The sequence below is a fragment of the Diceros bicornis genome, chromosome 34 (genome assembly GCF_020826845.1).
Source record: "Diceros bicornis minor isolate mBicDic1 chromosome 34, mDicBic1.mat.cur, whole genome shotgun sequence".
Classification (NCBI taxonomy): domain Eukaryota; kingdom Metazoa; phylum Chordata; class Mammalia; order Perissodactyla; family Rhinocerotidae; genus Diceros; species Diceros bicornis.
The window spans coordinates 7,939,932-7,964,974 of NC_080773.1; the positions used below are offsets into that span (position 1 = coordinate 7,939,932).

Consider the following 25,043-nt stretch of genomic DNA (forward strand, 5'->3'; position numbering starts at 1 on the left):
GTGGCTTGAGCATAGCAGGAAGTGCCCACTTATCACTCTCAGTCCTCTCTCATAACAATTCCAACTTTTCCCATCCCACTACTGCCTAATAGAAACCTTCCCCCCATGGTTTGAACCATCTTGGGTCCCCCTCGTCTGGAAAGTGAGCATGGATTTTTCTCATTCATTCTCATAGATCATGTTGTGGCAAGTCTGGATTTTTCTCCTCCCAAAAGCTATTTATAAGAATTACTAGGTAAGGTAGTCTGAAATATTTTTATGTCATGTTATGTTCTATGTGACATTATGTTTCTGGACATAATGAGGTTTCTGAAGAGGCCAAATATATATCACCCACTTCCTCCCATGAGTTGTTATCCAACTGAGGTTTAGGACAAAGAGTTAAGACATATGGAGGCCAAATACTACCTTTATTATAGATAAAGGCAAATTGGTGGTTGGTCAGTGTGGGAATCCAGAAATAAACAGACTGACCCAGTGAGTCACGACAGTGGTAAGAACAGGCTCTTCTTAATCCCCAATGGCATGGCATGGCCTAGAGCATTGGGGAATGCATGTTCTATGCAGATAGGCTGATTCCACAGCATAAGAGAAAAGATGTGAGGACAGGGCAGCTCATGCCCAAGTCTTCTTCCAAACTCTCTGTATCAGTCTGGGTCCAATCAGAAGATAAGAAACTACACAGCAATTTAAACAGGGCAAGTTGAATATAAAGAATTATTAAGCAATGATAGGAGTGTAACTATTCAGATGGAAAGGGACTCTAATGGGGTCTTTAGGGTTGAGGCAGAGTAACCAAGGAAGGACAAACTTGGAAAGGGGGATTCATACCTCATCAAAGACCACTGGATGACAGAAAAGTTTGCTGAGTTGCCCAGGTCAGGTATGATTCACACTCACTAGGCAGTTAGGTGAGCAGAGGCTGATAGACAGGCAGATAGAGGGAGATGGAGCACCACTGTGGACACTACTGAAACCTGTGGCTGTAGAGGCCTCCATCTGCAGAAACCTAGTACATGCATGTGAAGGGCTTGGGCCAGGACAACTCTAGGTAGCTGTGTGGGACAAAGGGCGAGTGCTGGTTTGCTACATGGCTGGCTGCAGGGGCCCCTAGTGTACATATGGGCTAGGGAGACGGTGTGGAGTGTAGAGACCTGGCTAGAGCATACACAGATGTTGTTTGAGGATCTCTGCTATGATCCCTCTGACTGAGTTAAGAACTGGAGGAAACATGGTGGCCAAATGCTGGAGAAAGCTGTGCCCCACAGCCACTTTGTACTGGAGAAAATTGTGGGCTGAGCAGTGGAGAAGAGAGCCTACTTCCAGGAACCTGGAGAGGGTGCCACTCCAGAACCAAGGAGAACTTCTTCCTCCTGCACAGAGGGTCTCTCCAGCACCCTCTAATGACAAAGCTTAACCTCATGCCAGCTGGTAAAAGAAAAATATTTTAAGAGAAAAGTCTGTTTTCACAGGTTAGATGACAAAGAGTTAACTGGAGCTGAATGGCAATAAATTCTCTAATCAGCTATTTTGCTCCACCTTTCCAGGAGAGAAATAAGAGGAGGGGCAAGAAGCCAAGAGTATTTAGGGAAAATCTCTCTTCTTGAAAAATAATGAATTTTTCAAGAAAAGCATTCTCCACTAATATTCCCCAGCTTTTTGTTCTGTTAACTCAATGGATGTGGCTATAACCCTCTGGAGTCAACAGTTTATTAGTATAGTCCTGACTGCGTTGTCATGAGACCACCACCCCAATACTAACCCTTGCTACTCGGGGCATCCTTTTGGACTACTATTGGACATGTATAGTTTGCCTCCAGAAGTCTCTGAAATGGGTCATTAATAGCACATTGGTTAACTCCAAGGTCCTGCTTTGCCCAAATACCAACAATTCAGTGACAAAGATTCTTTGCTTGACCAAAGAAAGACTCCTGAACCTTCTCTTAGGCCTATCTGTGTGCTTATTTATAAAATCTAGTTTTAGCAAGAACCCTGCTAAGTAAGTTTAACCAGAACCCTCCACCCTTGATATCTGATCACCCTTGATATTTGGTCAGGTTCCTAATCCTCCACTGTCTCCTAGGTGATATCTGATCATGCTGGCCTGTATTCAGCAAGATTCCTGTTGTGTTGGTTTAGCCAGAACCACCCTTACCCCTGATGTTTCCTTCTAGAATCTTTCATACATTGCCCCTCACCCTGTGCTCTCATTATAAATTTCCACTTGCCCCTGCTGTATTCAGAATTGAGCCTGGTTCTATACTAAGGGCTCTTTTCCACGTTGAAATAGTCTTGAATAAAATCCACTTTTACCACTTTAACTACTATTCAGCTCTGGTTTTTCTTTTATGTCAGTCTCTCATTTTTTCCCATTCCAAATTATACACAGCTTCATTGTCTAATAAAGCCCACCACAGAGACTCTGCAATAAGGAATAACAAAATATCCAATACAGGATGTAGCAAATTTGAGAAAATTTTCCTTCTACTCAAATTTCCGGGGAGAAATTAAAGTCCAAAAACTAAAACCCCTTGAAAATTTAAGTCCAAAGTAATCAACATTCAAGAATTGAATCTGAAAACGAATCCTCTTGCTCCTTTGAAATAAAACCCCATGGCTGAATAATATTCCATTATATAGATGTACATATATACCACATCTTCTTTATCCATTCATCCATTGACGGACACTTAGGTTGTTTCCATATCTTGGCTATTGTGAATAATGCTGCAATGAATATGGGAGTGCAGATATCTCATTGAGATCCTGTTTTCTTTTCATTTAGATATATACCCAGAAGTGGGATTGCTGGATCACATGGTAGTTCTATTTTCAATCTTTTGAGGAAACCTCCTTACTGTTTTCTATAGTGGCTGCACCAATTTACATTTTCATCAACAGTGCACCGGGGTTCCCTTTTCTCCACATCCTCACCAATATTTGTTATCTCCCATCTTTTTAAAGACAGCCATTCTAACAAGTATGAGGTGATATCTCATGATTTTTATTTGCATATCCCTCATGTTGAGCATCTTTTCAAGTACCTGTTGGCCGTTTGTATGTCCTCTATATACAATGGAATATTATTCAGCTATAAAAAAGAAGAAAATCCTGCCATTTGCGACAACATGGATGGACTTTGAGGGCATTATGCTAAGTGAAATAAGTCAGACAAAGACAAATACCATATGATCTCACTTATGTGTGGAATCTAAAACAAACAAAAAATTGAACTCAGGGGCTGGCCCAGTGGTGTAGTGGTTAAGTTTGTATGCTCCACTTTGGTGGCCCGGGGTTCGCAGGTTCACATCCCGGGCATGGACCGACGCACCGCTCATCAAGCCATGCTGTGGCAGGCATCCCACATATAAAGTAGAGGAAGATGGGCATGGATGTTAGCTCAGGGCCAATCTTCCTCAGCAAAAAAAACAAGAAAAAAAAAGATCCCTGAACTCATAGATACAGAGAACAGATTGGTGGTTGCCAGAGGTATAGGGTGAGGGGTAGGTGAAATGGATGAAGGTGGTCATAAGTACAAACTTCTAGTTATAAAATAAAAAAGTCCTGGAGATATAATGTACATATGGTGACTATAATTAATAATACTGTATTGTATATTTGAAAGTTGCTAAGAGAGTAGATCTTAAAAGTGCTCATCACAAGAAAAAAGTTGTAACCATGTATGGTGATGGATGTTAACTAGATTTATTGTGGTGATCATTTTGCAATATATACAAATATCAAATCATTATGTTGTATACCTGAAACTAATATAATATGTCAATTATATCTCAATAAAAAAGGAAAAAATATAACTAATTATAAAAAACAAATCTATAAAACTCTTGAAAGAAAATACAGTATAATAGCTTTGAGACCAGGGAGTAGGAAATATTTCTTGAGCAAGATCCCAAAAGAATAAGGTGACTATATTAAAATTTAAAACTATTGGGCATCCAAAGAGATCATAAAGTAAAAAGAGAACTTGTAGTCTGAGAGTAGATATTCGCAACACATAACTGACAAAAGATTAGTATCCAGATTATGTACACAACTCATACATATTTATATTTTGTGAGGAAGATTAGCCCTGAGCTAACATCTGTTGCCAATCCTCCTCTTTTTGCTGAGGAAGATTGGCCCTGGGCTAACATCCATGCCCATCTTCCTCTACTTTATATGGGACGCCGCCACAGCATGGCTTGACAAGTGGTGCATAGGTCCACGCCCAGGATCTGAATGTGCGAACCCTGGGCCACCAAAGCAGAGCGCATGAACTTAACTGCTACACCACCAGGCCAGCCCCCATATTTATTTTTAAATGCGAAAAAAAGGGAAGAAATTGAGTGAAGGGTATATATGAACAGAAAATCCCCAGAAGAGGAAACATCTTAGGTAGACAATAAACATTTGAAAAGAAGCTCACCCTCACAAATAATCAAAGAAATGCAAATCATAGCCATAATGAGCAACCATTCCACAATCCACATATTTGGGAAAATTAGTCTGAAAGCAAGGGCTGGTGAAGACCTGGATTGGCGGGCATTCTCATACATTACTGAGGGATCGTAAATTGGCACAACTACTTTTAATTTGGAAATATTTAATCAATCTAAAAATATGGGTATCATTTGCCCTAGTATTCCATTCACAACAACACCATGAATCACTTGTGAGAAGAGAGTAAAAAAGAACAGTAGAAGTCATTGCCATCTTATCCTGGGCAGATAATGGGGGTAACATAGTTCCCTGACAGATGGATAACTGTGAATATCAGTACCCAAAAGAGAGAAAGAAATGACTGCTCCCAAAGTTTGTGGCCTTTCAAGGTCTATTGCGAGCTCTTGGAGATGACCACGCAAGAGAAAGTTACAGTGGTTTGAGAAGACTAGAACTATGTCTTTATATTGACAGAGAACGCTGAATTTCAAAATAACTACAAATGTTCCCGACCCAGGGCTTTTTGTTGTTGCGAGTCTTGACCAGAAATCAGGAGTCCTGGGGATTCGTCTTAGTCTTCAATTTATCAATTATAGGCAACTCACTTGTCCCGTCTTGAGGAGATATATTCATTCATTCATTTATTAATTCCTCAGATATTTATTGAGCACCTTCTAGGGTCCAGAAACTGTAGAATTCAATTGTAAATAAAAATGTGTGGATGGGGAGACAGATATTTATCAGTCGTAAAAGTAAGTGTAAATTTTCTGCAATTTTAGGTGTTGCTACAGTGATGTATGTAGTTTGATGAGCAGTAAAAAGAGCGGTTTTGCCCCACCCGGGTATCTCAGGAACAACTTGCTGAGAAACTAACCACTGAGCAGATGAGTCAGCACCAACTAGGTGAAGCGGGTGGGAAACTGCTCCCAGCTTGGGGACAGCACGTATACAGTCTCTGTAACACAGCCCTTAGCCAATTGCACATAGGGCCTCCTTTGCTTAGGAACGATCTGTGCTCCCTTCTCTGCTCAGTGATGTCACTCTCACCCTTCAAGAATCAGCTTAAGTGTCACCTTCTCTGAGAAGCCTCTCTAGACCGAGCTTCAAAGTTTGTCACAGGCTCCGCTGTACTCTCATGGATTATTATTAATCTCCCTCAGTGAGAGGGGGATTAATCATCTTTCACTTGCCCCTATTCCACAACTTTTATGGTCACTTGACTCTATATCTGTTATACACTATGTGAGCCTCAGGAAACAAACTGTATATTATATATCCATTAGCCAACAACAAGAGCTGACTCAATGATGGAATCAATAATCAATGATTGAATGAAAGTACAGAGTTGAGTTTATGCACTCTGTACTTAGGGCATTTGGCAAAGTATATAACTGAGGCTTTTGTAGAAACACATAAGTCCTCAATGGCCTGGGCTATAGTAAATGTTCAATAAATGTCCCTATGGTTGCAGAAGGGAAAAATGTTGGCCAACTGACATGACCTAATCTAAACCTAATTACCTCCTTAAGGCCTCACCTCCAAATACCATCACACTGGGGGTTAGGTCTTCGACATAATGAATTCTTGGGTGGGGTGCATTCAGTCCAAAACAGGGATTTTTCTTATTCACTCAACTAATAAACCTTTCTTGAATATAATGGTATTAAACGGGGATGGGCTTCAAATTACGTTGTTCAGAATCCTCATGCTAAATGACATGAATAATAATCTAACAAATGCAAAGGCATATTATGTTTTGGGGCAGAAAGACAATATCATAAATGTCATTTCTCCGAAAATAGATGTATAAATTTAATGCAATTCCAATTAGAAAACCAGAGTTTTTGTTTTTGTAATTTGAGAAAATGACCTTCATTTACATAGAAACAGAATTAGATTAGCCAATAAAACTGAAAATCAGCAAGGGGATTTGCTCTATTATGCAGTATCAAAATACAATAAGGCTAATATTAAATTAATGTTATCAGTTAATATGGTATTAGTATAGGAACAGAAAAATAGATTAGTGGAACAAGAGAATATAGAAACAGGTCTTGGTATAAATGAAAATACAAGGCAGTTCATTTGAATAAGGAAAAGATCTTATGGTTAAAGGACTACATAGCAAAGTCTCAGTTGAATAGGAAAAGGATGGTATCAATAAAGGATTAAGAAGAGGCCTTTCTCACTGACTCCTGTCTGGAGAGATGACCTTAGATCTGCCTTTCTACCACAGTTTCCTTAAAGAAAGTACCACTCTAAATTCATCATTTGTAGCCTGTATCTGGATGGGGTGAGCTGTGAACTGGCATGTAGACATTGATAGCCTGGGAGTAAAGCACCATGTCTTGGGAAACCAAGGCAGTGGCTTCCCTGCGCTTAAGTGGATATGTCTTACAACTGAGCGTGCTCCACGTGATGGTGGCACACCATGCAGACATAGTGGTGGATTATTGTAAAATGTCCTGGATGAGAGTGTTAATCTTTTCCAGCGCTGAGGTGAACCACACCCAGTCTGACCTCTTCTCCCCTGTGCAGTGCTGAGACCCCGGAAGCTGTGCTTGCTTGGACAGTTGCAGGACTGTCTGATGAACATGCTGTGCAAGTTGTTTTCTCATCCGGATAAAGCTAATAATAAACCTAATGCTGAGTTACAGCCTATTCTGTTTTTTTGACTGCCAGCTCAAATCTCTGACTGCTGCTGGTAGACATGCAGATTTCCGTCAGAGCTGTGACTGGCTGCTGAACAGATGGATTATTTTAACAAATTGTGCTTGTACAACCAGAAACCTATCTGGAAGAAAATAACAATGAACTCTCATTTTATAACATTAAAAATTAAATTCTAGATGGATTAAATATTTACATATTGAAAAAAGGAAACAATAAACAATTTGGAAGAAAACCTAAGAAATAAATATAATCTAGAGATTAAAATCTTTTTCACCAATCCATAAGCTTAGAAAAAATTAATACATATTTGGTTATATAGAAATTTGAATATATTTTTATGGAAAAAATCATTTTTTATGACAAAAGTTAATTTCCTAATGTCTAATATATAAAGAGGTTTCAAAATTGACAAAAAGATAATCCAATAGGAAAATGGGCTATGAAAATTTACAAAGAAGCAAATCTAGGAGCAGGTATGGTTTATACTCATCAGAAAAGCATGAATTTAAATAGTATACTACCATCTATTGCAGGGCTAGAGAAAACTTATGTTTTTGAAAATGACTGATAGCATCTATTAAAATTTTAAAAATAGCATATATCCTTTGATCTAGCAATCTCTTGCCTGTAATCTATCCCCCAGAAATAAAAATACCTGAAATGTAAGGGCTGACTATAAGGGTGTTTACTGTAGTGTTGTTTGTGGTGGCAAATGACTAGCAAGAAATTGAATCAATAGGGGAATGGCTGAATAAATTTACAGTACCTGGTCTCTCAGAATATTGTGCAGTGATTGCTCATCTTACTCTGTCTGACCATCACAATCATTCACGTTGCTGCGGCTTGGCACTGGACAACTATAGGTACCAAAATGTGGTCCTAGTTTGGTCTGAATTAGAGTTCCTAGTTGCTCTGGTGACTTCAAAGCCACACAAGCACACGGGCAGGACACTTAAGGAATATGAGAGAATGATTCATGAGGAATGGAAGAAAAGAGGACAATTTAGATTTATGTAGGTACACATGTATGTTATTTAGGTACATTACCTCAGAAAATCAACCCCTGGCATTTCTAATCTTATCTCAAGACCAACCTTTAAAAAAGCTAATAACAAGCAGTACAGTGCTATAGTTATATTAGCATGTCATTATTTTGAGTTTAAAGGAAATATAGTTGAAATCAGCCTAAGGTTTAAATGTTGCATACTCATCTTTATCACTATTCAAAAAAGTACTAACATCTTTCTATATGAGAAGTTATTGAGGAAAGGGATCAAGTAAACAAAAATACTCAAAAACATTTGTTTCAAATGAAAGAATCCTGTTAGGGTCTGTGATGTCCCTTTTTGCACTTTTTTACAAGGAAACAAACAAGAAAGGGAGATTGACTGATGTGTGTCTGGTAGAATAGAGAAAAAAACTAGTCTGAGGTTAAAATTGAAGCTGAAATGCAAGAGTTGATGTTTCACTTAGAGGCATATAAAAAAAATTTAAGAGTAACATGGTTTCCTCATTTAAAAATGTCTAATTTCTAATGCCAATACTGGTTATGTGGAGTTATTAAAATTTCTGATGTTTCAGTAAAAACTAATTCTTCCTACCAAGTCTGTGCATGTACTATTAAATTCATTTGATCCTTAAATGTGTGATCCCACCAACCTGTTGCAAAATCATGCTATAACTTCTGAGTAGAGACCACATACAAATTAGTGATGTGATATGAGAGTAAATTTAAATAATTGTATTTGTTAATCTACCATCTCAATTACAAATTATTTCATAATTTATAATAAAACTATGATTTCAGAAATATTTTCCAAAAAATATTAACATGTGACCGAGAATGTGAGTCCATTATAACATGCACTTCCAGTATAGCTTCCCTACTCCTATCTCTTTTTTAATTTTCAGAAGTTTAGAAGAAATAGCACCAACAATAGAATAAACACATATATTACCACAACCTGGAATTAACTAACTTTTTGTTATATTTACTTGTAATCTTTATTTCTTTTTAATGATAGATATTTAGATACAAAAAAGCATTCTTTAACTTCCATGCTTGGTCCCATTTCATTTCTACTGCCTTTCTTTCTAGCGGCAGCCATTTTTGGGAATAGAGTGTATATCATTCCAATCCATTCTTCATGGTTTTACATAAAAATGTTCATACATAACCAATGCTTAATACTAGTGTTGGTTAGTGTTGATTTAATTAATCCACACAAGTTATCATAATATATTCATCACTTCATTTTTCTTCAATCTACTTAATTTTTCACATCTTTCTGTTAATACATATAATTTGTTATACTCAACTGCTAGAGAATATTCTACTGTGTGCCTCTACTACATTTTACTCATCCATTTCACAAGCAGCAGACATTTGTTTCCAATTTTTTGCTAATATAATTCATGCTAATATAATTCATATGACTCCCTGGGTACATGTATCAGTTTCTTGGGTATATATATATATACTCAAGAGTGGGTATTCTGGAATATACTTTAGAATATTTTTCCTAATCCAAGGTTTTAAAAACATTCTCCCATAAAATTCTTATGTTTAAGTTTTACTTTTTGATTCCAGTATTCAATACTTTTGGATTTCATAATAAATATTTTAATGTAGGAAAGAGCAAAGATCTAATATTTTCCCATATGAAGTGTCAATTACCCTGAGACCATTTTTTAAATCATCCATGATTTCCCTACTGATTTCTGATACCACCCCTCTCAATTACCAATTCCCCATAAAGACATGCATGTTTGTGGATATAATATTCTGTCACGATCTATTTTCTATGACTGAATCAAGAGGAAATAATTTTGATGATTATATATGCAGCAAAACATAAGAAAAAATGACAATTTTGTCTCAACTTCAAATCTTTATACCTCTCATATCTTTGTCTTAACGCATCAGGTAGGCCTTCCAGAACCATGTTGATTATTGTCCATGACTGGATCCTTACTTCAATGAGAATGTTCCTAAGAGTACAGCATTAACAATGTTTGTTGTGGGGGTTCTGTGGCTATAGGTTTTCACGATACTATGATACTTATTATTAAAATTCTCAGTATTTTAAGGTTTGAGTTGTTGCTGAAGGATTTTCCACATTCACATCACTTTACTGTAAAATGAATTTTCTGATATACTACTAAGTATGAATTCTGTTGAAAGTTTTCCTAAATTCAAGGCATTCATAGAGCTTTAATGAGTATGAATTCTCTGGTGTCTAATATGATGTGACTTCTGGCTAAAAGCTTTCCCACATTCACTACACTGATAAGGTTTTTCTCCAGTATGGATTCTCATATGTAGAGCAAGAGTTGAGAACTGAGAGAAAGCTTTCCCACATTCATTACAACCATAGGGCTTCTCCCCTGTATGGCTTCTCATATGCACAGTAAGAGATGAGCTTTGACAGAAGGCTTTCCCACATATTTTACATTCATAAGGTTTATCACCTGTATGAATTCTCACATGTACAATAAGGGATGTAATTCGAGAGAAGGCTTTTCCACATTTATTACATTCATAGGGTTTTTCTCCTGTATGAATATTGTGATGTTTAATGAGGTATTGCTTCTGCCTAAAGATTGTTCCACATTCATTACATTTATAGGGTTTCTCTCCAATATGAATTTTCTCATGCTCAGTGAGATTTGATTTGCCACTGAATGCTTTTCCACATTCCTTACATATATAGGGTTTCTCTCCTGTATGACTTCTCTGGTGTCTAATGAGGCTTGACTTCTGAATGAAAGCTTTCCCACATCCTTTACATTCATAAGGTTTCTCTCCAGTATGTATTCTTTGATGGATAATGAGGTTTTCCTTTTGGCTAAAGGCTTTTCCACACTCATTACATTTAAAGGGTTTCTTTCCACTATGGATATTCTGATGTTTAATGAGGTATTGCTTCTGGCTGAAGGCTCTTCCACACTGATTACATTCAAAGGGTTTCTCTCCTGTATGAATTTTCTCATGCTCAGTGAGATATGATTTGCCACTGAACACTTTCCCACATTCCTTACATGCATAGGGTTTGTTTTCAGTATGATTTCTCTGGTGTTTAATGAGGTTTGGCATCTGAATAGAAGCTTTCCCACATTCATAAGGTTTCTCTCCAATGTGATGTTTCTGATGAGAAAGGAAGTTTCCCTTCTGGCTGAAGGCTTTTCCACATTTATTACATTTATATGGTTTCTTTCCTGTATGACTTCTCAAATGTAGAGTAAGGGATGAGACTCGAGAGAACACTTTACCACATTCAGTACATTCATGTGATTTCTCTCCAGTATGCATTTTCTTATGCTCTATGAAGTCTGGCTTCAGGCTAAACGTTTTTCCACATTCATTACATTCAAAAAGTTTCTCTCTAGTATGAATTTCATCATGCTGAAGGAGATCTGATTCAGGCTGAAGGCTTTCCAACATTCTTATCATGTACAGATATTTTCTCCAATAATAATTCCTTAGTATATATTGACATGTGACATGGATGAAAGCTTTTCCATATCACTGAATTCATACGGTTTCTCTCCAAAATTAATTCTCAGGTATATAATGAAGTTGAATTTATAATGACTTTTTCACACTGGTTATCCTGAGTTTAGATGATTACAAAATGGGATGAAATATAGCACCCTCATTATATACCTAATGGTTCTTTCTTAGACAGTTTCTCTCATATTTAAGTATAAATTATGTTCCAAACTCTTTTAAACTCAGTCCCATACATAGAGGTGTAGTCTTAAAGAACTGATTTCTGTGCTCAAAGGAAATATTTTTCTGTTTCATAGGTTTTCTGAGTTTTTCATTGGCTGTGTTTTCACAGAGAAAGATGAGACTTAACTCACAAGTCTTTCAGGTTGTCTTTATCTATTTATAAATTTCCAGGTCTTTTCTAAAAGGAAGTACAAAAAAATCATCATTAAAAAGAGTTAATAACTGTAAAATATTTAGTGCCTGGCATGTAGTAAACATTCAATAAAGGAGCTATTGTCATTATCAATATCATTAACAATTGTGAATTTCTCCACTATTAATAAAATTTCAGAAATGTGCTCTTGTAAAATAGACTCTTTATTTCAAACCTAGTCTACCAGTATAAAAGAAAGCTCAAATACAAATAACATTCATGGGTGCATGTAGCTTAAACTGCTTTTAAACGTAACCTTGTACAATTCATAAATCAGCAAAATAAGAGAAAACACAAAGAACAAGTAACAAACAGGATGCAAAGACAAATACATAAAATTGGGAGAGCCTAGGATGAAGGGATAAAAAATAAAATGAATAGAAGGATTATTAAAGAGGCTGTGTAGCTAAATAAGATATTTATTTCTACATCTTAAACTCCATTAAAACGGCAGTAAGGGGATGAAGGGGGCATATATTCATAAAAACTAAAAGGTTGAGGAGACATCAGTGGATGAAAAGTATTAAGAAATTTTGAAAGGAAAGCAAATAAAAGACTGTAAATGAACAGAAGAACTGAGCGGCTCAAACAAAAAGCCAGCAGATGAGGATCCCAACTAGAAGCAAGGAAATTTGTGACACAGCTGTCAACAGAAAGACTGTGTAACTGGAGAAAATGTGTGAAAGTGGAAGGTGGGGCTTAAAAAATGATTATAAAAGGAGCAGCTGATGCCCGCAACTCTCCTAGCTGTAAGGAAATATGAATTTATTATCCAGACAAAGTATAACCAAGGGGCTCCAAATCTACTGATGACAGGCAAAATAGATGAGAGTACCACAGTGAAAAGGGAATGAGAAAAAGTTTATATATAGAATAGGGTCCCAACCCCTTTCTACTGCTGGACTCCAGGAAGGCTGGTGGTTGCCAAGTGTCAGATGATGGAAGGGTTCTTTTCCGAAAAAATGAGAAGACCATGAGAACGAATATAGTAACTGACATTTGGAGTCATATAAAAGAAGCACCTAGATATCTGACTGAATGTTGCATAGTGAAGCCCACCATTTTACAAGCCCCATCCATGTACACAGAGATTACAGTAATCTCTCTGATACTTCAATGTTAAGTAATAAGGTAGAGCTAAAGATCACAGAAATTTGATGAAAGCTCTAACATGAAAGATAGTTCAAAACAAAAAGATAAAACAAGGCAAGGAACAGAAAACACATACATACAATACTATAATTAGTATCACAGAAAGCTAAGAGATTATATAGTAATGAAATATTAACAGGGTTCTACAAAGAAGTGCTTTTGGAAATAAACAATATGATGTTGACCTTAAAAATTCAATAGGTTGGGCAAAAAAATTCCAGGAAATATCCTAGAATTAAAAAAAGAAGAATGGAAGAAGGGAGGGAGAAGGGCTAGAGAGGAATAATTGGAAAATTAGTAGAGGAATACAGAAGGTTCAACATCTACTAAAGGAATTCTAGAGAAAATATGAAGAAAAATGAATGCAGGAAATTTTCTAAACCCCATCTTTCATATTAGCATGTTGATAATGCTTAAAATTGATTAAATCAAAGATAGGCAAAACAGCTGTATAAAATGTGGGAATAAACACCAGTAGACACAGTTAAATGAGTTGCAAGTGGTTGCCTACATGGTGTAGCAACTGCAGGTAAGGAAGGATGGAGCAAGCATTGCTATAATCCTATTTGACTTTTAAAAAGTCCCTATTCATTGTACCTACAGAACTGTCCCTGAAGATTTGGGTCTTTTAACTTGAACCAATCTGTAAGTGTATAATACTATGAGAGTGCTCTTTTTATCTAGTTGCAATTGAGTTTCACACGGGCTAAACAGCAAAATACACATATATTTCATGAAAGAAAATAGGCCAGAAAACAACCATCTTTGCTTGCAAATCTGATTTACTGGAGTGTTTTGATGATTGATACCATCGTTTCTGGATACAGAAACTGTCATTGCAATCAATTTCAGTTTTCATTTCTTTTTCTTCTTTCATTATGCCTGATATACTGGCACCCAAGCTCTTCTCTTGTGAAGAGCCCTTTTCTTGGCCTCTCTCTAAATCCTTTCTTTTATAATTGCTTTGCATCCACTAGCTGGAAACCTTCAACATTATTCTGATCTGTCCCTCTTAAAGCTTTATCCTCAGTTTCTTATAAATCATTGCAAGAACTGACTCTGGTAATATGCTATCACTCATATCAAAGCTATAATTTCCATAATTAGAAAAAAAATACCTCAACCCTTACCCATGCCATAAGCAAAAATTCACTCAAAAGGAATCACAGGCCTCAACATAAGTGTTAAAACTATCAATATGAAAGAAAAAAGGGTAAAGTAGACTTCATCAAAATTAAAAACTAACCCCTTCAAAAAACACAGTTAAGAAAAAAAGGGAAAGCCACATTAGGAGAAACTAATAAAGGGCTTGCATCCAAAACATACAGAACTCTTGAAACCCAGTAACAAAAAGATAAATGATCTAGTTTTTAAACTGGGCAAATGACTAGAATAGACACTTCACAAAATAAAATATATGAATGGCCAATAAGCACATCAGAACAAGTTCATCTTAACTAGTAATCAGGAAATGCATATTAAAACCCAATGAGATACACTACACACCCATTAAAATGGCTAAAGTTAAAAGGACTGCCAATCCAAGTATGAGAGTGTGAAGCAACTGTAACTCTCATACGTTGTTGGTGGGAATGAAAAATGGTACATACAGCCATTCTGGAAAAGAATTTGAGATCGTTTTATAAAGTTAAATATACACTTACTATTCTACCCAGCAATCTCACTCCTGGGCATTTATTCAACAAAAATGAATATATGTATTCACAAAGATTAGTATGTGAATGTTCATAACAGCATTATTCATAATAGCCAAAAAATGGAAATAATCCAAATCTCTATCAACTGGTGAATAGACAAATTATGTCCGTGCTATGTAATAATAATCAGCAATAAAAAGGAAGGAAATATTAATATACACAGTCTCAAATGAATTAGTCTCAAAATGTAAAACTAAGTCAAAGAGATTAAGTGCAAAAGCTTATGCACTGTATGACTACATTCATATGAAATTCTAGAAGAGGCAAAGCTATAGTGACAGAAAGCAGATTAGTGGTCATCATGGATGGGAGAGGGGTGTGGGCAAAAGGGCACAAGGAACTGTTCCATATCTGGATTTTGGTTTTGGCTATATGACTATACACAATTACCAAAATTTATCAAATAATATACCTAAAGGAGGTGACTTTTATTTTATGTGAATTCTACCTCAATAAAGCTGAAAAAGGAAATCTTTCCACACTGAAGTTCTAAAACAATCATGAATTACTTAATAATCATCTTGTTTACGCTCAAGACTGCAGACAAGAAGGATAAAATAAGGGGCTTTCTCTCAATGAGTTTCAATGTATGTCTTAGACATCAAAGTGAAAAAATACAAATATAACAGAGTATATACTTAGGATCCGAGTTACTCTGGAAGCTACAATATGGGATGGGAGTACAGAGATTGGAGAGACTGGGCTCGAAGTGACAGACATATTTTAATAAAAACGAAGCTCACAGGGCCAGCCTCGTGGTGCAGAGGTTAAGTGTGTGGAGGCAGCCGAGGGTTCCCAAGTTCAGATCCCAGGTGTGCACCGATGCACCGCTTGTCAAGCCATGCTGTGGCGGCGTCCCATATAAAGTAGAGGAAGATGGGCATGGATGCTAGCCCAGGGCCAGTCTTCCTCAGAAAAAAAGAGGAGGATTGGCATCAGATGTTAGCTCAGGGCTGATCTTCCTCACTGAAAAAAGAAAAAAAAAAAAAGAAGCTCACAGTTAAACAATGGATAGGACTTTGATAGATGGATCACTGCACAATCAAAGACAAAGATGCAAAGAATTTCATATACATGAAGGGAGAGGTAAAAAGGGGGCAACTGATACTATTTCAAGCTGGAGTAATAATCACAATCACCAACTGTGTGGTAAAGAGAAGAGGAAGACTGAAAATATACTAATGTATAAAATGTACATCATCCCTGGTAAGGAGTAAATAGACATTGTCCAAAGAAATCAAGGATGAAGACTAAGAAACTTAAGAATATAAAGGCAACAAAGAGAAAGAAAAAAGTACCAACTTTCCAAATTTTCAGAAGGAAAGGCACATACACTCAAAGAAATAAAAAATCCTATAGTAAAAGATAAAAAAACGAAGCAGAATTTAAAACAGAAGGCATAATATTAAATAAGAGAACCAATACCAACCATATTGTAATACCAACCATATTGTTTCTGTCAATAAATGCAACTAGAATAAACACAGCTATTAAAAGAAAAGGACTATGATAGGCTCATACAGAAAATTCTCAGGCCCCAACCCAGACCTCCTGAATCAGAAAATCTGTGGGTGGGGCCCAGCAGTCTGTATTTAACAAGCCCTCCAGGTGATTCTGAGGCATGCTAAAGTTTAACAACTGATAGAGCAAAACCCACATAAACTCTATATATACAAGAAACGCATCTAAAACAATGTATATCAGAAATGCTGAAAATAAGGAATAAAGATAAAGAAGATAATCATGAATACATAAACTATAGAAATCCAAGATATAAAAACACATTAGTAGGGGCTGTCCTGGTAGTATGGTGGTTAAGTTCATGTGCTCTGCTTTGGCAGCCTGGGGCTCGTGGGCTCACATCCTGGGTGTGGACCTACACACTGCTCATCAAGATATGCTGTGGCAGCATCCCATATGCAAAATAGAGGAAGACTGGCACAGATGTTAGCTCAGGGACAATCTTCCTCACCAAAAAAACAAAACACATTAGTAACTGAGAAGACTACTTCTCTCAACCTATAAGATCAAATACATAAAATATGAGAATATATTAAAAATAGGAACATAAAATAAAAATATATACTAATTTATAATGTAGAGCTAATCAGTTTTTTCTGTATCTTAAAAATAGATAGTAAACCACCTTTTTAAATGCTCAAAAGAAGTGTCTCAAAATCAGCCCATAGAGTAGGCTTATAAAACCTGAAACACTCCACAAAGTAGAAAAGAACAGACAAAATACTCTGACTAAAAAAAAAAATTACATATATTAGAAAAACAAAAATCTTTCACTTGTAGATTTCAAAATCTACTGGCTTAAACAAACTCTTTGGTCAAAGAGAAAAGTAGCATAAATTGCAGAATATTCAGAAATATTATTCAGAAAACAATGTATAATAGAACCTATAGGACTCACTTGAACAACTGCTTATAGCATAAATGTTTACATTATTTAAAAAAGAAATAATAATGATAAAGTAAGCATTCAAACTAAGGAATTACAATAAGGAAAAGTAAACATAAGAAAAACAGAAAAATTTAGTAAAGATAAAAGAAATTAATGTATTAAAAAACAGACAAATAGAAATAATAATAAATTCATGAGTTGATTCTTAGAGAAAAAACTAAAAAGGAATAAAAGCAAAATTACAAAAATAAAAAATGATTAAACTGGAAATAACCATAGATAGAAAATAAGGACTGCAGAGAGTATAGTAGTCCTCCCTTATCCGGGGTTTTGCTGTCAGCTGTTTCAGTTACCCGCGGTCAATTGTGGTCCGAACTGAAACCACCGATAAGAGGGGGCTACAGTAAGGTTCAGTACTATTTTCAGTTTCAAGCATCCACTGGGGGTTTTGAAATGTATCGCCTGCAGATGAGTTGGGGGACTACTGTATTTTGCTCAATCCTGTGCAAATAAATTTGAAAACCTGGCAAACATAATCTATGAAAAATGAGACCAGAAAAGATAGAAAACCTAAAGAGAAAAATAAACATAGAAAAAAATAGAGACAATTGTTAAGGCCTTTCATCACCCCAAAGCCCAAGGCATAGATGGCTTAACACGTGGATTTTACTAAACTTTTAACAAATACAGTAGTACTATTTATTTTAAATTTTCCAATTAATTCTTAAAATCATTAAATTTGCAAAAGAATGATGTATAACAGATGGGGACTTAAGCTACTATACTCCTAATAAGCCAAAAGAAAGCATAAAAATTACATCTCCTTGGTAATTAAAGCCCTTCATATTTTTTTAGGGATTACATCAACATCCTTCACACATACTTATCAGAATTGAATTTTTCATACTGTAAAATGATAGTCCTGAACTGAACTAGGCAACATCATCTCAATACCAGGCAAAATGGTCCTTTCAACAGCATTTATCTTTTGGTTTAAAAAATATTTTCAGAATATAAATCGAAATGCTTGAACGTCAAGCAAACTACTTTTGTGCTAGAATGCCTGGGTTGAGTAGTTGCAACAGAGATCCTACAGCCTACAAAGCCTAAAGTATTGACCATCCGGCCCTTTACAGAAGAAGTTTACTGACTTCCTGCCCTAAAGTGGTGCTTCCTCCCTCCTCTACCTAGCTAGAACCAGGATGCATTGTTGATCCAGCTCTGACCACAACTAAATGAAAAAGAGAAAACCTGGAAGAAATCTGAATCCTTACAGGACCACAAAGACCAAAGCTACTGTACAAATCTTGACTACTCACCACCTAACTGTTATGTGGCCAAAAAATCAATTCCTACATCCCTTAAACCAGTACATTTTGGGGTTTATTGTAGTCACTTAGTTTTACCATGACTGACAAAATTTTTAGTCATGCCTCATTGTTTACATATCATGTCTCTGCAGATGCCTACTCAGCTAAGGCACTGGAGCATGAAAGTGATCACAGACAAGAAGAAAATGAATGGACAAGGAGATAAGAAAGGTGGCCGTATTTCAGTAAAACTCTTTACAAAAACACATAGTAGGATGTAGTTTGCCAAGCCCTTTTACACCATTTACACAGAACACAGTTAAGAGTTTGCTTTACATTTGAGCATTTTGATTTATATTTAACACCCTGGACCTCTCTCCTCAACAGCTGATTCACATATCCAACTGGCTACCCAAAATCTCCACTTGGGGGTCTATGTGGATCTAATGTATCCCGCCCCAAACCAACCTCTTGCTCTCCAAAACCAACTCCCAAATTCTTCTTCTCTCTTTAAATAGCAACCTCATTCTCCCAGTTGTTCAAGCCTTGACACTTTCTCTCAGATCACACATCCACCATCCACTGTATCTTCACATCGTGTTGGCTTTATCTTCAAAATATGCCCAGCATCTGGCCATTTCTCACAATCCTCATTGGGATCACCAAGGTCTAAGCCACATCACGTCTTGCCTGGATTATTTAATGGGCCCTTCACTGTTCTTCCTACTTTTGCCTTTGCCTCTTTATAACTCTTCTCAACCCAGCAGCGACAGTAATCTTGTCATAGCCAAATCATGTCATTGCTCTGCCTGGAAGCCTCCTTGTATACTCTTAAAAACATTTAGAAGCATAACTGTTGATAGTGGCTGCATCTAGGGAACAGAAATGGAGAACTGAGGGCCAGGAATGAGGAGATATACCCATTATTTTAATCGTCTGTCAAGTGTATGTATTAAATTTTAAAAATACTAGTATTATTTCTCTTTAAAAGTAACAGGGAGGTGAACTAGTAGGAAGTCAGCACTAATTTCCAAGGCTGTAATATTGTTAAAAAGCAGGAGGTACAGAAATACTGAACTATGATAGCTGGAGGGAAGAAGACAATAGGAAATAAGAATAAGAGGGTAAAATTCAACTCTGAGGTATATAACAATCGAAGGAAGGAGAAATGATAGAAAGTTAAATTTTACAGAATCTATATGCCTGTTTTTGAAAGATTACACATCGATAACCCTTGGCAAGAAGGATGGAATGCTTAAGGAAATGAGCCTAGGCATACAGGGAGAAGTAAAAAATAGAGAATGTTAGTGAAAGGGAGGACAAACAGGAAATTTAGGCTGTAAAAATCATAAAATTGAGACTGCAAATGAGGAAGAGAGGCTGGCATCCAGAATAGAAGTTAGAGGGGCAAGCAGTCCTCCAGAATCTGAGAAAAGAAGAGCACCAATTCAGGAAGAGTATCTAGAAATGTTATTTAGATATCTAAAGAATTTCCAGCAATTGTCACTCCAAAAACATGGGCTGTTAAGAAAATCTCCTCAAAAAAAAATTTCAGAGGTTGTAAACTCACTGAATAACTGTAATGAGCCTTTATCCCATTCACACCTGCTGAGGTCTTATTTACTCACCTGGGGAACACCTCCTTTACATTTCTTCCTCAGTCATCCATTGCTCTTCTTGTTTGAACTGGTGACTAAACTTCTAAATAGTGCCACAGGACTGAGACATTACTGTTGAGGGTCAAAGCAGCATCCCAGAACTCAGGCTGAAAGCTTAGGACCCTCAGAGGTTTTGAAGGATAAGGAAACCGCAGCTCTTGGGGCTGCACAAGGAAGCTGGCCTGGGAAAAAGAACAAAGTAATGATGACCCTTTGGCTTGGAAGCTGGAGCACACATACATGTGAGCACATGGAAACAAGAGTATATTTTGCATCTCAGGCCAAACCCATTATGCCATTTAAAGGCTCCATACATTTCAGAAATGGGAAACAGAAGGTACCTTATTTTCAGAATTTAGGTTATACAGAGAAACTATGAGACTGAGTTGCTAGAATTCTATAGAATCACAACCCATACGGGTACCTTTGAGCAGGTGTCACTTGTAGCCTTGCTCCTGACTGAACATAGTTTTGAATATCATTTTCCTCCTAATAACACTTTTCTCATAAATATGAAGTCACCAACCATGAGTGATATGGATAAAATGTAAAAGAAGTTATTCTGGTATTATTCATGGATCAGAGTTCTTAAAAATTTTAGAAGCCTAATATTTTATCTAGGTTATGGTACTCTAGAAGAAACTAAATATTATAAGGGTCCTATAATTACATGGACATATATTGATTCAGCAAACATATATATTTATCATTTATTACGTATAATGAAGAGACCATAGTCTCCAATTTGTAATGGGGTATGACAGATAAAAGGGTTAAACTGACTCAGAAGCTCTTTTCTTACTCAGATGTAAGAGGCTTAGACTCTGGCTGGACAGTGCTCTGAATTGATGAAACAGGTAATACAGAGGCGGTATGGACAGAGGCAAACTGCAGAAGGAAGGATGTATCAGTAGACATTTTAGACACAAAGAATTGAAGTTCCTGTGCAACCTCCAGGTGGAGCTGTCCACTAGGCGGTTGGATACATGGATGGAGGAGCTCAGGACAAGTGTCAATCAGGAATGGACAATTGTTAGTCATCTGTGTCAGCTGAACCCATAGCAGTGGAATTTTGTTGCTCATAGAGATCTTAGAGGTGAAAAAAGATGATCAAAGTCAGAAACTTAAGAACACTAATAGTTAAGGGGCAATCAGAAACATAAGTCACTAACAGAGTTGCGGGGTGTGTGTGTGTGGGGGGGTTGTTCTTTGGTTTTGACTGGAATTATAAAAATGAGTGTAGAATCACAGAAATCAAGGAAACATTCAAGAATGAGGCAATGATAAACAACCAGAAAGGAATGGCGCGAACACAGAAATCTAATTCCTCCATCCCAGTTAAAAATGGAAATGTACAAAACAGGCAAGTAAAAATGGGATTCTTACCCTGGCCCTAGCTGCAGCATCTCCCTCCCCCTTGACAACTGTTTTTCTGCATAAACTTTAAAAGTTTCTTCATGCAAGTACAAATATACATTCTCATCTGCACTAACTCAAAAACATAGTGTTTTACACCAAATGTGTGTCTTGCTTTCTTCAGGGTAACAAAATACCTCGCAGACTTTTAAAATCTAAAATATGATAAATATTTCCATTTACTCAAGTCTTCTTTTGGGTCCTTCATTAACATTTAAAAATAATCTTCATATAGCTTTTTTGTACATTTCTTGTATATCCCTTGGTGTTTTATCTGATTTGTTGCTATTGTAAATAAAGTATTGTCTTTATAATTACTGATTATTTTATATATATATATGTCAAAGGTATTATTTCTGTATATGACTTTTTGTACCCTGGTACTTTACTTTTTCATTTTATTGAAAAATATGTTAAGTGTGATAAAATACTGAAAGAAAGTGTCTTTCAGACACTGGAAGAAAATTTGTTTCACTATATTTACAAAGGCCATTTGGTCTGGGGAAAACCTGGTCAAGTTAGGAGTCAGATCGCCATGCTCATTGCCAAACTGAGGTGTCTTAAATTGGTTCCTTCATCTTTCTGCACCAGACAGGACAACTTGCTTCCCAATTCTGCGCTGTGTGCACTAGTGGAAACTCTCTCTTAAAGCTATTCCTTAGTCCAGGGCTTCTCTAAAGCAGCCGCACCAAAGTTCCTCCAAAGAATTAAGAAAAGTTAAAACCTATGGGGATTCTAGACACCAATAATAAGTTTTTTAGAAATCTTTTCTCTTAAAAAAAAAATTAATGCTGATTTTTTTCCACTCCACAACGAGTCTGCTTTGATATAAAAATCGCTTAAAAATTTACTTATCGCTTAATTGCTTAGCCTTTCTCCTCTGTAATCTCTCAGAAAAACGATGCTCCTGAAAAACGCATCCTTATTATTTTAGGAACGAGAAAAGTGAGGTTGAGAGGTTACTACCCCACAAAGCTCACAATGCCATCCATCCTCACAAACTTGTAACCACAGTTTCTCACACAGGTTCTAACTCTACAACCCTCTCACACCCCCTCACATCCCCGGTCACCCATCTCCAGCTTCCTCCTGTACCCCTGCCCCCATCCACAGAAGCTGTGAACACCGAACGTCACAGGAGGCAATTTCCCCCTTTGGCCTCCCCAGCCCCGTCGCAAGCTCCGCGAATCCTTCCCTAGAGCCTCCCTGACTGGATCCTGAGCCCAGAATCCCAGGTCCCACACCCAGATGTGCACGTCGCGGAGCCGACACCAAACTCACCAGCAGACAAAGACGACGGTGCCCAGCCAGAAAGTCTGCGCCTGCGCACTCCTTGGGCTGGCTAGCACTCCCAGAGGTCTCCTGGGCTCCGCCAATCCCGGGCTCAGTACCGGACGGAATCAGTCGATGTTGGCTGGTCCTATGTTTTTCTGAGTGTAGACTACATTTCCCAGAAGTTTTAGTGGTTCGAGTCAGCTTTTCGCGCTTTCTTTCCTCCGCTAGAGCTTGTGGGACTGTCTGCCTGGTGGGGGAAGAAGTGTAAGTAGGCCAAGTCTGAGGACTCAAGTTAACACTCTACCTGTGTTAACTCTACCTCTGGGAGCGGTCAGTGGTATGTCTTGGGTTATAACAAGCTCAGTTCAAGCACGCCAGGCTCACTCCAAGTAAGAGCCACGGTGCGAGGCCACGCCAGGAGCGCCAGAAGAGTCGAGGGTGCGGTTAGAGGCTGGTGGTGTATGGTGGCGAGATCTCTCTGGCTGGGCTCTACATGGGCGCCATCCTGTCCGTCGCGAGTGCGGCGCTGAACTACATTTCCCAGAGGGCGCCGCGCCCGCCGCGCTTCCCCACGGCGGGGCGGGCGGCTCTGAGCAGAGCTGTGCTGGACTCAGGTGGTGGTGTCTGAGCGGTTCCCCTCGGCCGCTGACGCGATCCCGGGAGACCGAAGGTGAAAAGTCGGGAGCCCGGGGCGGGAACGGAGACTGAGTATTAAGTCTCTTCGAGCGGAACGGGCTGAGGAGGGGCTGTTGTGAAATTGTGTCTGACTGTGTGTGTGTGATAGCATGTGCGGATGTGAGGAGCTTTATGTGGGTGTGACTGTGAGTCCTCGTGGTATGATTGTTAATGTGTGACCGTCCGTGACGCTGTGTGCGGGTGTGGGTTACCTGTGGCTGTGTGTCCCTGTGGTGAGTGTGTGATTGTGACTGTGTGACCACGTATTCCTATCTGTACAGGCGTAGGGAGCTTTGTGACGGTGTTTCTGTGGCTGTACCCCCGTGGGGATTGTGACGGTGCAGCGCAGTGTGGGAGGGAGGGAGAGTTTGTGACTGAGGGTGTTACTGTGTCGAGTGGTGGGTGTGTGTGGATGTGGGGAGACTGTGTCACATATATGGGAGCACAGGACGGCTCTGCCCCTTGACAGTAAAGACCCTGACTCTTCTCTATGACACTGAGATTGAGATGAAAGCCCGAGTCTCCTCTGATAGCCCTTCCCTGATTGGGGGAGGGGCAAGCGGAGCAAGATGACGTTGTCATCTGGGCCCCAAGAAAGGTCTATTGTCTCCTTCCCCATCTCTATCCTTCTGCAAGAGAGATCTCCAGAGGAGGAGGAAATAATGATTGTGACATCTGGAAGTCATTTTAAAGTGCCTTGGTATTTTCTCTTTGTGCCTGAAATGCTTTATTTCAGGACGTGGGTTTTTTTCTTTCTTGGGAAACGCCTAACAAAGACCCATCAAGTAACCTGGAACCTACTTTTTCTCTTTGGAAATATTCTTTGCACTCCCTAATTTTTCTTATTAATATGGCAAATGGTTCAGTTTATCTTGTGTGCTGAGTATTTTGGTTTTACGTATATACACATATATAAACATGTAGATACATATCCACATATGTGCGTGTATACGTATATGTGTATATATTTTTAATTATTAGTGATACTGTAACTTCCCACATAGTTGAAAGTTCTTTGAGAATATTTTAATATCAGATACTGTTCGTTGTTTTGTTACATGTGTGACTAACTCAATATCCATCCTCTCCTTGATTGCTATAAAAATCCTGATTTTGTTTGAAGGAGCGCTATGCCCAGTTTAAAGAAAGAAAAATAAACAGGAAAAAAAAGCAACTATGTTTCCTAGCTTCCCTTATGGATGTAAACAAAAGTTGTTCGATTGGCCTCTTAGTTGTTTAAAGCTGTGGGGATGGGGGCAGGGCAGGCTCAACGGGCATGTATTCTTTTGACCCTCTTTCTTTCCCACTCTGCCTGGAACGTGGATATGGTGCTGCACGTCGAGCAGCCATCGGATGACCATGGGTTTACTAGGAAAGGAAGGGTATGA

The 25,043-nt window shown here is 37.9% G+C and overlaps 1 protein-coding gene across 1 annotated transcript; it reads right to left on the reverse strand.

Annotated features, from left to right (window-relative positions):
• Window positions 1–7,495: 7,495 nt before the first annotated feature.
• Window positions 7,496–23,177, reverse strand: ZNF260 (zinc finger protein 260). The gene is made up of 3 exons (XM_058530822.1): window positions 22,987–23,177; window positions 20,260–20,471; window positions 7,496–12,026 (listed from the first exon to the last, which is right to left on the reverse strand). Exon 3 carries the CDS (start codon window positions 11,564–11,566, stop codon window positions 10,328–10,330), a length of 1,239 nt encoding a protein of 412 aa, XP_058386805.1. The 5' UTR covers window positions 11,567–12,026; window positions 20,260–20,471; window positions 22,987–23,177; the 3' UTR covers window positions 7,496–10,327.
• Window positions 23,178–25,043: the final 1,866 nt, after the last annotated feature.

Bases quoted from the DNA above. Each gene is read 5' to 3' on its own strand.
- ZNF260 (XM_058530822.1), bottom strand. From the start codon at position 11,566: ATGATAAGAATGTTGGAAAGCCTTCAGCCTGAATCAGATCTCCTTCAG.